The sequence below is a fragment of the Ctenocephalides felis genome, unplaced genomic scaffold (genome assembly GCF_003426905.1).
Source record: "Ctenocephalides felis isolate EL2017-DRISC unplaced genomic scaffold, ASM342690v1 CF-g0.4_SCAFFOLD_01170, whole genome shotgun sequence".
Classification (NCBI taxonomy): Eukaryota; Metazoa; Arthropoda; class Insecta; order Siphonaptera; family Pulicidae; genus Ctenocephalides; species Ctenocephalides felis.
This window is the reverse complement of record NW_020537324.1, coordinates 35,737,872-35,750,958: the sequence shown is the minus strand read 5'-3', so window position 1 is coordinate 35,750,958 and position 13,087 is coordinate 35,737,872. Positions and strand designations below refer to the sequence as shown.

Here is a 13,087-nt window from a genome sequence, read left to right as displayed (position 1 = left end):
AAAGTTTTAGGTTTGAGTTTTGATTTGAACCCCAACGTGCAAAATTCCATTTCACCTAAGAATGATGTTAATGTCTTTAGTTTTAAATATTTGTTAATGCGTACTTAAGTTAGGTATGTCTTGCTTGATTGTTAGGACCAATGTTTTTTGCAATGGTTTGTTAATGCGTACTTAAGTTAAGGATGTTTTGCTTGATTGTCATGACTTGTTTTGATTTTATCAATTTATTAAGTGATTTATTCATTTTGTTAATCATTAATAAACTCTGTGATGTTCTGTTCTTTGTCATTTTAGTATTTGAACAAAGTTGAGATTCATAATACGTACCAGTTTAATGAGTACATGCTAAACTTGCAATTCAGATTCATATTTCAATCGCAAAAATTGCAAAATTGTTAATCGTGCGATGCAGTCTTTAGTTAGAAGTCAAGGTGGACCTTGGCGCATTGCAAAGCTTTAGAACACTACAATGATTTTAATAAATTGTACGTAACCAGTAGTTTGCATACATTTCTGTTTTGAATAAATAAAATATATTCGCAAAAGCGATTTTATATTTATAAAAATAGAGATTTTAATCATATTAGAGTGATAGTAAGATCGCTCCAATATAATTTTTTATCAAACGCGATACTTAATGCCCGTTTCATTTTTCGCGCAAGAATTTTTAATAATTGTACCTCACTTAGTTTGAGGTATAAGAATGCTATGTGTTTTGATAGTGCTATTCTAGACTTTTCCACTATCAATTTTATTTTATAGCTAGAATTTGAAGTGAAAAACACATTCATTCGCGCGCTATATGTATAGATATGTAATTTCATGCTTAGACGGTTTGGAGTTGGAAAGAAAAGTTTTGAATTCAATTCATAAAGATTGAGTTTAGCTTGCGTTAAAATGTTAGTGAGGTTGTTAATAAAAAATTTCATTATTGTATCAGCTGTAGTTAATGAACTATTAACGTTAAAATAATTTCTGGGAATTTCGAATATTTTTAGATGTTCAGTTATGCTTTGTTTAGGTGATTGTTCTGAACATCGTATTGATAAGAACGTATGTTGTTGATTCATGTTTATTTTGTTATTCGAAGTTTTTTCCCGAATTGTTTGATGAATCATTCTGTCGTTTATCTGAACTAAAACTTGTTCGATCACTCTCTTTATATAATCGACCGTTAGTATTGAAGTATGAATTTTAACATTCGGTATAATGAAACAGATTTCGTTTCGGATATTCGGTCTAACTAGTTGTAGCTCAGTTAACAGCAGACTTGTATCGGATTTACAAGGTGCTTCCAAAATTACGCGAAAATTAGTTGTTAAATGGATTGACTTTAACACGTCTGGATGAGGTGAATATAAACTTATTTTAGGTATGCTTGCTTTTATAAAGTTATCATATTCGGTGAATTGGTTTCTGTTTGCAAATGAAATATGACGTTTCAATGTTACTTGTCTACTATATTCTATGTCTTTGATATTTTTTGCAAATTGAATTATAGTACCAAAACTTCCGTCAATAGTCTTAGTTGTATTAGTAATAGAATGTTCTTCGCGTTGTTTTTCCGTTTCAGTAAAGTATTGTTTATCGTCGTATGGTTTGCGTATTTCTGAAGATGTATCTACTTGAGCTTGCGCTTGGTAAATTTTTATATAAACTATATTTTTAAGTGGTCTCTGCTTCGAAGTCAGATTTCCTCTGGCAGCACGGGTTCGAATGTTATATCAATTAATATTTTTCCAGAGTTCTTTTACTAATACCACATAGTAATACTAAAGGTTTTCAGACTTGGTTGTAGAACAGTGGCCGAGTGGTTAAGGCGTCTGACTAGAAATCAGATTCCCTCTGGGAGCGTAGGCTCGAATCCTACCGACTGCGGTTGGGTATATTCAAACTTATTTCGTAAACGAGTCATGATTGTGTGCTTGTGGTCCCTGACTCGAATTCAAATTCCGTGGGATCGCGGTTTCGAATGTTATATCAAATTATATTTTTTAGTTGCTTTTCTAATGCGTACAGTAATTCCAAAGGTTTTTATAATTAATTGCAGAGCAGTCGTGGCCGAGTGGTTAAGGCGTCTGACTAGAAATCAGATTCCCTCTGGGAGCGTAGGGTCGAATCTTACCGACTGCGGTTGGTTATATTATATTTGAACAAATTACTATGTAAGTGATTTTTCTAATGCAGTACAGCAATACTAACTGCATTCAAACTTATTTGGTAAAAGAGTCGTAATTGAGATGTTGTGGTCTCTGATTCGAAGATAGATTTTCTCGTAGAAATTACATTTTTTTAGTAACTTTTCTAAAGCAGCGCAGTAATACAAAATGGTTTTAGAGACTTTTGCAGAGCAGTCGTGGCCGAGTGGTTAAGGCGTCTGACTAGAAATCAGATTCCCTCTGGGAGCGTAGGTTCGAATCCTGCCGACTGCGTTTGGTTATATTTGAACAAACTATATTTTTAAGTGATTTTTCTAATGCAGTCATGGTTCTGTGGTTGTGGTCCCTGGCTCGAAGTCAGATTTTCTCTGGTAGCACGGGTTGTCAAATCAAATATTTTTTAGAGTTCTTTTCCTAATCCAGTATGGTAATATTAAAGGTTTTTAGATTTAATTGTGGAGCAGTCGTGGCCGAGTGGTTAAGGCGTCTGACTCGAAATCAGATTCCCTCTGGGAGCGTAGGTTCGAATCCTGCCGACTGCGCTTGGTAAATTTTTTATACAAACTATATTTTTTAGTGGTCTCTGCTTCGAAGTCAGCTTTCCTCTGGCAGCACGGGTTCGAATGTTATATCAATTAATATTTTTCCAGAGTTCTTTTACTAATACCACATAGTAATACTAAAGGTTTTCAGATTTGATTGTAGAGCAGTCGTGGCCGAGTGGTTAAGGCGTCTAACTAGAAATCAGATTCCCTCTGGGAGCGTGGGCTCGAATCCTACCGACTGCGGTTGGGTATATTCAAACTTATTTCGTAAACGAGTCATGGTTGAGTGGTTGTGGTCTCTGATTCGAAGGTAGATTTTCTCGTAAAAATTATATTTTTTTAATTACTATTCTAAAGCAGTGCAGTAATACCAAAAGTTTTTAGAGACTTTTGCAGAGCAGTCGTGGCCGAGTGGTTAAGGCGTCTGACTTGAAATCAGATTCCCTCTGGGAGCGTAGGTTCGAATCCTGCCGACTGCGCTTGGTTGAATTTTTATACAAACTATATTTTTAAGTGGTCTCTGCTTCGAAGTCAGATTTCCTCTGGCAGCACGGGTTCGACTGTTATATCAATTAATATTTTTCCAGAGTTCTTTTACTAATACCACATAGTAATACTAAAGGTTTTCAGATTTGGTTGTAGAACAGTCGTGGCCGAGTGGTTAAGGCGTCTGACTAGCAATCAGATTCCCTCTGGGAGCGTAGGCTCGAATCCTACCGACTGCGGTTGGTTATATTTGAACAAATTACTATGTAAGTGATTTTTCTAATGCAGTAGAGCAATACTAACGGCATTCAAACTTATTTGGTAAAAGAGTCGTGATTGAGATGTTGTGGTCTCTGATTCGAAGGTAGATTTTCTCGTAGAAATTATATTTTTTTAGTTACTTTTCTAAAGCAGTGCAGTAATACAAAATGGTTTTAGAGACTTTTGCAGAGCAGTCGTGGCCGAGTGGTTAAGCGTAGGTTCGAATCCTGCCGACTGCGCTTGGTAAAATTTTTATACAAACTATATTTTTAAGTGGTCTCTGCTTCGAAGTCAGATTTCCTTTGGCAGCACGGGTTCGAATGTTATATCAATTAATATTTTTCCAGAGTTCTTTTACTAATACCACATAGTAATACTAAAGGTTTTCAGATTTGATTGTAGAGCAGTCGTGGCCGAGTGGTTAAGGCGTCTGACTAGAATTCAGATTCCCTCTGGGAGCGTAGGTTGGAATCCTACCGACTGCGGTTGGTTATATTTGAACAAACTATATTTTTAAGTGATTTTTCTAATGCAGTCATGGTTCTGTGGTTGTGGTCCCTGGCTCGAAGTCAGATTTTCTCTGGTAGCACGGGTTGTCAAATCAAATATTTTTTAGAGTTCTTTTCCTAATCCAGTATAGTAATATTAAAGGTTTTTAGAATTAATTGTGGAGCAGTCGTGGCCGAGTGGTTAAGGCGTCTGACTCGAAATCAGATTCCCTCTGGGAGCGTAGGTTCGAATCCTGCCGACTGCGCTTGGTTGAATTTTTATACAAACTATATTTTTAAGTGGACTGCGATTGGTTGAATTTTTATACAAACTATATTTTTAAGTGGTCTCTGCTTCGAAGTCAGATTTCCACTGGCAGCACGGGTTCGACTGTTATATCAATTAATATTTTTCCAGAGTTATTTTACTAATACCACATAGTAATACTGAAAAATTTAGGATGTTGTGATTGCTTGCCTTATGAAGGACCAATTGTAAATACTTTGATTATAACTGTATATATTTATTTTATATTAATAACAAGTTATAAGTATATTTACAATAATTTTAATACAGTTTGTGTTTGACCTCGGAGCAGGTAACATCGACAAGTGTTCAGTGAATATATATTAAAAAAGTGACGTAATGGAATCCGGACAATACGGACAAGAAGGCGGACGGCCGCCCGATTGTTCAACAAAGTGTTCGGTAATCGGTGAAACAATTGCAACGGCAATGAATACGATAAATGATAGTTTTGATAATGAAATGTTAATGAGTGAAATTAGTGAAGAAGAATTAGAAGTACATTATAATTCAAACAAAAATCCTAGTAGCATCATGAGTGAGGTAGATGTAATTAAGAACAGATTATTACATAAGTATAAAAAACATACCAGAATTTCTGCAATATCAGATAGTAAAGATAAAAAGAACAGTAACAAAAATAAAACAATTAAGGAAGATAATAAATTAAAAATTATGAATAAAGTAATTGGCAAAAGTGCAACCAAACTTAGAAGAACCGAAAATATTATACATACTGTTGGAAATAATAACAATGACACGGCGTCTAAGATAACAAATAATAGTGATATTTCAAATTATAATAATAGTAATGGAACAAGTAATGAAAGAAATACTATGGTATCGAATATTGTAAATATCAATCAGAATACTGAAGCAAATCGGAACAGTCAAGAATTAAGTAGCGTTATGCAATTTGATGAGTGCGATAAGGATTTAAGTGAAACAACAACTTATGCAAACAACGAAGAAATGACCAATGAAAATATTAGTGCGGGGTCGAGTAATACCGAAATAAATGATCAGAATGATAAAATGTTGCATGACTTTCATGAGTTAGATAACGTAATGCAATTTGATAATTGTGGTGAGGACTCGAGTAAAATAACAAAACATAATGACAAAGAAAACGAAATGATGCCCGACAATTACGAACAGGATAAAGTACGATATGACAGTTACGATAAAGGACCATATATAATATACGTAGAATCTTATAATAAAAACATAGGACGCCTGCATCCTATGGCACTTGGAAAAAAAATTCATGATGCATGGCCAAATATGAAAACAAATTTGGAAGAAATTGGAGTAATTGGTAAAAACAAAGTAAAATTGATTTTAAGTAATGGTGTGACAGCTAATAGACTATTAGATGGTGATTTTTTCAAATCGAATAATCTAAGAGCGTATATCCCCAAATATTTAACGGTGCGGACCGGAATCATTTTTGACGTAGATAGCGAATTATCTGAGGAAGAAATTGTGGATGTCATCGAATCCGAGTATCCGATAGTGGGAGTTAAATGTATAAGATCGAAAAAAGAAAATCATAAGACATACAAATCACAGTGTGTTAAACTCACTTTTAAAGGGACAAAATTACCAGAAAAAGTAGCGATCCACTCTGTTAAATGCCCAGTAACACCATTCGTGAAAAAAGTAATACAATGCCACAAATGTTGGAGATTCGGCCACGTTCGTGATCAGTGTCGAGGAGAGGTAAGATGTCCAAAATGCGCAGAAAATCACGCCTTACAAGATTGCATAAATACGGACGATTTAAGATGCTGCTTGTGTTTTGGTAAACATGCAGCATATAATAGGGAATGCCCAATATTTATGAAATATAAGAAAATATATGAAATAATGGCAACACAAAACTTAGCTTTTCACGAAGCAAGGTCAGTTGTAGAAAACAACAAGTATGCCAGAATAACCAGAGGTAGTCTAACCAATTTAGACAAAGAAAAGAATTTCCCAGTGATAAGCACAGAAAGCAGGAAAAGTTTACAAATTAACAACAACATTCTTAGAAATAAATTTGAAATTTTATCTGACCTGGAAGATAACAATGATGAACCGGTATCGGCCAGCACATCAATATTGTACAGTACATCTACAAGACCCTTCAAGAGAAACATTGCCAAAAAACAAGAAAGAACCAAATATAATAATATAATTAATAGAAAAGAAGATAAATCAAAAGGGGAATCAAGTGAAAGGAACAGGGTGCATACAGATAGGGAAGGTTTTAGAGAAAAATATCGAGTATCCACTAGGAATGAAGTTGATAACAAAGACAAAGAGAAAGAAGTAGATACCATAAAGAACGTCAATGAAGAACATACCGATGAATTTTTGAATTTATTTATCAAACTAGTTAAAAAACACTACAAACCTAATAATAAAGACATCAACAAAATGTTAAGAGAGGTAATGAATAGAATAGGTAGTGAAGGAGATGTGGACAACAATAAGAGAAATTAAGGTTAATGAGCGCATGGAAAATGTGCAAAAGAAAATTATACAATCACAATTACAATTTATTTTATGGTAACAAATATTCTACAATTCAACTGTAGGTCTTTGATACATAACAAAAGTAGTATTGAGCATTTCTTATTTGAAAACAAAGTACATATTGCTACATTTTCAGAAACATGGTTGAAGAGTGATAGGAAATTTTCGCTCAGGGGATATAAGACTGTGCGCAGTGACAGAAAAGATGGGTATGGTGGTACTGCAATTCTAGTTAAGAATGAAATAATTATAAACAAAGTATTAGCTTTTAATACGGGAACAATTGATATAAATAAATTCCAAATATCTGGTATAGAATTTTGTGCAGGAAAACATCAACTATCTATAATTTCGGTATATATTGTACCTAACTATAATATTTCTGTTAGTCAATGGAATGATTTATTAAGTCAGATATCCAAACCTTACATAATTTGTGGTGACTTTAATGCACATCATATGGCATGGGGGTGTAATTGGAATGATAAGATTGGCAATAACTTATTGGAAGTTATTAATGACAACAATTTAATTATATTAAATGACGGGAATCCGACTTTGAATTTTAAGAATAGTTCGACAGTGGTAGACATTACATTGTGTACTCACGAGGTGGCACATAAAATTGTATGGAATGTCAGGAAACATTCTCTTGGATCTGATCATTATCCAATAATGATGCAACTAAGAGAATCACCTATTATAAATAGAACTAGGGAATATTGGAATTGCAAAGCTGCCGACTGGACAAAATATCAAAAAGTAATTGAGTATTACTCAAATGATTTTGAAGTAAATGACCCGGTTGTTGCTTATACAGAATTTATGAACATAATCAATATTGCAGCGGAGAAAAGTATACCAAAAAAGAGAATATGCTCCAATATCAAACACTTTAAACCTATTTGGTGGGATAATGAGTGCGACGAACTTATTAGGAAAAGAAGAGACGCAGAAAAAAATTATAGGCAGAAATCTAACTACCATAATTATTTAATATGTAAAAACATTAATGCTGAAATCAGAACGATATTCAGAAGAAAGAAGAGAGATAGTTGGCATGAATATACAAATAATATCAAACCAAATACGTCTACCAGGGAAGTATTTAGAACAATTAAATGTTTGAAAAAATATATAGAACCTGAAAATTTACAAGAAAACGTTAACCCAATGATGATTGATAATATTATTGATACTTATGCTCCATCTAGTGTTAGAAATGATTATTTCAATGTGGATAAAAAGGTTTTTGGACGCGAAACATTCCTATTAGTGAAACCTTTTACATTGTGGGAATTAGAAATTGCTTTAATTCAAGGTACTGATACCGCACCAGGTATGGATGGAATATTTTATTCTATGCTCATAAACTTGCCAATGGTGGCAAAAGAGATTTTACTAAAATTGTTGAATAAAGTATGGACAAATCCGGAAGTAATTGGGGCCTGGAATAAGTATATTACAATTTTAATCAAAAAACCTAATAAAGATGCGAATGAGATCTCCACGTATAGACCGATTTCTCTTGCATCCTGTGTTTCAAAGGTTAAGGACAGAATGATTAAAAGAAGACTGGAGTGGTGGAGTGAAAAATATGGAATACTACCAAAAAGTCAATTTGGCTTTAGGAAGGGTATGGGAACACAGGATAGTTTAAGTAATTTTATTAGTGACTTACATATATCCTTTACGAAAAATAAGTATGTTGTGGCACTTTTTAGTGACATCAAGGGTGCATACGATAATGTTTTACCTAAAACATTATCAGAAACTATGTCAAAGATCGGATTACCATGTAATTTTATTAGGGCAGTTACTAATAATATCTTTGAAAGGGAAGTATATTTTAGGATAAATGGTAAAATAATTGGACCAAGAAAAATATATAAAGGATTACCACAAGGAGGTATTTTAAGCCCTTTATTATATGCGATATACGTAAGAGATATAGAAGGGATCTTGGAGCCAGAAACAAAAATTTTGCAGTATGCGGACGATGTGGTTATTTACGTAGAAAAAGCAAGCCTGCAAGAAGCTTGTGAGGTAATGAGTAAGAATATTGATCGCTTTCATGTGTGGCTGGAAGAGAAAGGTCTGGAATTATCAGATAATAAAAGTTCAATTGGTATTTATACAAGACACAGAAATATTAATCATGTGGATAAGATAAATAGTAAATATCACATCATTAAAGTACAAAAATATAACAAATTCTTAGGGGTTATATTTGATCAAAAGTTATCTTTCAAACAACACATGGATTATGTGCTTAAAAGAGTAGAAAAAAGAATAAATATTTTGAGAATGACGAATGGTACATGGTGGGGATCACACCCTATTGCGTCCTTGAATCTTTATAAAACACTAATAAGACCCATTTTTGATTATGGATGTATTGTATTTAATAATTCGATTTACTGTAGGGTATTGGACAAAGCTCAATATAACTGTTTGAGAATTTGTATGGGGGCTATGCGATCCACTCCCACTAATGCCCTTTTGGTGGAAAGTGGGGAGATGCCTTTATACCTAAGACGACAGTTCATTTGTGACAAATTTATACTTAAAAAAATAATAATACAGGATAATCAAATTATAGAAAAAGTAGGTAAAATTTCAATAGACACTACAATATATAAGTATTGGAAAAAGCGAAAAAAACCATGCCTAGTTAATAGCTATTTGTATGTAAATAAAATAAGAGAGGAAGGTATCAATTATACAAAACACCCATATTATAATACACTTTATCTGGATATATATAGCATTTCTGATGATATTTTTAATATAAACATGACAAAAATAAGAGATTACAATGTAATTTACACGGATGGATCTAAGCTTGATCAGAAAGTGGGTTGTGCAATATATTTGGAAAATTTGAACATTAAGTTGGGATATAAACTGCCTGATTTTGCTTCAATTTTTACTGCGGAAATTTTTGCTATTAAAAAGGCAATAGAGTTAATTCAAAGGCACAAAATAATGAAGACAGTTATATTCACCGACAGTAAAAGTAGTATAGAAACTCTACAAAATTTATACAACAAAACTCAGACATCAGATATATTGTTATATGAAGTGTGGTACGATATTAATAGGCTGATAAGAATAGGGTATACCATTAAAATAATATGGATTAAGGCTCACTCAGGAATCAAAGGAAATGAAATAGCTGATAAATTAGCAAAACAAGCAACAAAAAATGGATCTATTATGCACGTAGCAACATACAAGGATTATGTGAAACGGTGTAAAAATAGAAATTTTAAAGAGTGGCAAAAAGTATGGATCGATCCAAATGAGACTAGAGGGGCATATTATAGAATATGCAATCCAGCAGTGGGAAGCAGAATGTGGCAAGAAAGTTTCAAATTCGAGGATAGAAGAACCTTAGTAACATTAACGAGGTTAAGATTAAACCATGGAAGCTTTCCATCACACCTGCATCGGATAGGTGTTGCAGCTTCGAATGCATGTAGGTGTGGTAAAGCAGTTGGAAGTGGTGAACATTTAATATTGGAGTGTGGCCTATTTGAAAAAAGCAGACAAGATATGTTGAATAAGCTGCATGAGTGCAATTGCATAGACAAACCAGTTAATTTACTTACAATATTAAGAAGTGTAAAGTGCTATAGTATTTTGGTTAATTTTATTAGATTAAGTGGTATAAATATATAAATTATGTTAATATAATATTGTATGTGGCTGTATTGTTATTAGAGGCCAAATAAAGAAAAGAAAAAAAAAAAAAAATAATTTTAATACTTTTGATTACGTTCTGACTGATTGATTGATTTGTATGATTTTCTATTGATGATTTTTTGTTTATATATCAATATAGCCGCATGCTTTGATTGGCGCGAACATTCTCCCGGCCTTGAAATATAGATTTCAAAATGATTGATAATCTTCATTAATGTGAATTAATTAGATGTTTGTGGTTCTGGTAACACACAAATTTCTAAACTGCATTTCTTGATTGTTATTGGAAATCATAGTTTATAGATTCATTTTTTTTTTTGAGTGTTTTCAGACTAATCAGCAATAATCAGTTCAATATTTTCTGCTTCTAAATTGTCTTATTGGAGCACTCTAACATTCTCACCTTGAACTGGTTATGGTGGTTGTATCTGCAAACGAGAAAAGTCTGCAATTGACTCCGTATTCCACACGCTCTTATTGCACATTTTTTGAAGTTGCTAATGTTGGGCAAGCTTGTTTTCGAAGATATCAAGCATTGACACATAGCAAGTTGAGGTTTAAGATTTTTGAATATGGAAGTGATCAGTATCTTTTGTATTAGAGCTTAAGCAATATTTAACTATGTTCCGATCTGTGTCTGAATTCTTCCGAAGTGTGAATAATTTGAGGTTTGAAATATAAGCCATGATTGAATATGATTCCACGATATAGTTTCTTTTTCCATGTTATTCGTAATCTTGTTTTAGTTCGATTTATTTGCAAAAGTTTATAACATTTCTAGCAAATCTTATCGTTTTGTTATATGAATATATTTTGTAAAATTTATGCGTTGCATCATAAATTCTGTTGAAATTGCTATCAACCATTAATCGTTAAATCAGATATTAGTTCGAATATAATCCTATATTCATTATATCTTGTGTTTAAGAGACATGCGATAAAATAACATGGAAAAGCCTCCATTTTTCATTTAATCTTGTTAACAAATATAAGTAGTAAAGATGTAATATTTAAATACACATGTGTAGGTATGGTATCGATAATTGATAGATGAATGGATTTTTGGGCAGCGCTATGGGGTGACATTTGTAATAAGTTAAAGTTTTAGGTTTGAGTTTTGATTTGAACCCCAACGTGCAAAATTCCATTTCACCTAAGAATGATGTTAATGTCTTTAGTTTTAAATATTTGTTAATGCGTACTTAAGTTAGGTATGTCTTGCTTGATTGTTAGGACCAATGTTTTTTGCAATGGTTTGTTAATGCGTACTTAAGTTAAGGATGTTTTGCTTGATTGTCATGACTTGTTTTGATTTTATCAATTTATTAAGTGATTTATTCATTTTGTTAATCATTAATAAACTCTGTGATGTTCTGTTCTTTGTCATTTTAGTATTTGAACAAAGTTGAGATTCATAATACGTACCAGTTTAATGAGTACATGCTAAACTTGCAATTCAGATTCATATTTCAATCGCAAAAATTGCAAAATTGTTAATCGTGCGATGCAGTCTTTAGTTAGAAGTCAAGGTGGACCTTGGCGCATTGCAAAGCTTTAGTACACTACAATGATTTTAATAAATTGTACGTAACCAGTAGTTTGCATACATTTCTGTTTTGAATAAATAAAATATATTCGCAAAAGCGATTTTATATTTATAAAAATAGAGATTTTAATCATATTAGAGTGATAGTAAGATCGCTCCAATATAATTTTTTATCAAACGCGATACTTAATGCCCGTTTCATTTTTCGCGCAAGAATTTTTAATAATTGTACCTCACTTAGTTTGAGGTATAAGAATGCTATGTGTTTTGATAGTGCTATTCTAGACTTTTCCACTATCAATTTTATTTTATAGCTAGAATTTGAAGTGAAAAACACATTCATTCGCGCGCTATATGTATAGATATGTAATTTCATGCTTAGACGATTTGGAGTTGGAAAGAAAAGTTTTGAATTCAATTCATAAAGATTGAGTTTAGCTTGCGTTAAAATATTAGTGAGGTTGTTAATAAAAAATTTCATTATTGTATCAGCTGTAGTTAATGAACTATTAACGTTAAAATAATTTCTGGGAATTTCGAATATTTTTAGATGTTCAGTTATGCTTTGTTTAGGTGATTGTTCTGAACATCGTATTGATAAGAACGTATGTTGTTGATTCATGTTTATTTTGTTATTCGAAGTTTTTTCCCGAATTGTTTGATGAATCATTCTGTCGTTTATCTGAACTAAAACTTGTTCGATCACTCTCTTTATATAATCGACCGTTAGTATTGAAGTATGAATTTTAACATTCGGTATAATGAAACAGATTTCGTTTCGGATATTCGGTCTAACTAGTTGTAGCTCAGTTAACAGCAGACTTGTATCGGATTTACAAGGTGCTTCCAAAATTACGCTAAAATTAGTTGTTAAATGGATTGACTTTAACACGTCTGGATGAGGTGAATATAAACTTATTTTAGGTATGCTTGCTTTTATGAAGTTATCATATTCGGTGAATTGGTTTCTGTTTGCAAATGAAATATGACGTTTCAATGTTACTTGTCTACTATATTCTATGTCTTTGATATTTTTTGCAAATTGAATTATAGTACCAAAACTT

General features: G+C 32.6%; 1 protein-coding gene and 8 non-coding genes across 9 annotated transcripts; all 9 read left to right on the top strand.

Moving 5' to 3' along the window:
- Window positions 1–2,051: 2,051 nt before the first annotated feature.
- Trnas-aga lies at window positions 2,052–2,133 on the top strand. Its single transcript has one exon. It is a non-coding gene; the product is annotated as a tRNA-Ser (tRNA).
- A 217-nt stretch (window positions 2,134–2,350) lies between these two features.
- On the top strand, window positions 2,351–2,432 carry Trnas-aga. Its single transcript has one exon. It is a non-coding gene; the product is annotated as a tRNA-Ser (tRNA).
- Window positions 2,433–2,619: 187 nt separating this feature from the next.
- On the top strand, window positions 2,620–2,701 carry Trnas-cga. Its single transcript has one exon. It is a non-coding gene; the product is annotated as a tRNA-Ser (tRNA).
- A 164-nt stretch (window positions 2,702–2,865) lies between these two features.
- Trnas-aga lies at window positions 2,866–2,947 on the top strand. The gene has a single exon. It is a non-coding gene; the product is annotated as a tRNA-Ser (tRNA).
- Window positions 2,948–3,101: 154 nt separating this feature from the next.
- On the top strand, window positions 3,102–3,183 carry Trnas-uga. Its single transcript has one exon. It is a non-coding gene; the product is annotated as a tRNA-Ser (tRNA).
- Window positions 3,184–3,347: 164 nt separating this feature from the next.
- Trnaa-agc lies at window positions 3,348–3,429 on the top strand. Its single transcript has one exon. It is a non-coding gene; the product is annotated as a tRNA-Ala (tRNA).
- A 425-nt stretch (window positions 3,430–3,854) lies between these two features.
- Trnas-aga lies at window positions 3,855–3,936 on the top strand. Its single transcript has one exon. It is a non-coding gene; the product is annotated as a tRNA-Ser (tRNA).
- A 187-nt stretch (window positions 3,937–4,123) lies between these two features.
- Trnas-cga lies at window positions 4,124–4,205 on the top strand. The gene has a single exon. It is a non-coding gene; the product is annotated as a tRNA-Ser (tRNA).
- A 5,360-nt stretch (window positions 4,206–9,565) lies between these two features.
- On the top strand, window positions 9,566–10,506 carry LOC113367159. Its single transcript, XM_026608789.1, has 2 exons — window positions 9,566–10,409; window positions 10,496–10,506. The coding sequence occupies exons 1-2, from the start codon at window positions 9,566–9,568 to the stop codon at window positions 10,504–10,506; spliced, it is 855 nt and encodes a 284-aa protein (XP_026464574.1).
- The last annotated feature ends 2,581 nt before the right edge of the window (window positions 10,507–13,087 follow it).

Coding starts and splice junctions, on each gene's coding strand:
- LOC113367159 (XM_026608789.1), top strand. CDS start 9,566: ATGACAAAAATAAGAGATTACAATGTAATTTACACGGATGGATCTAAG.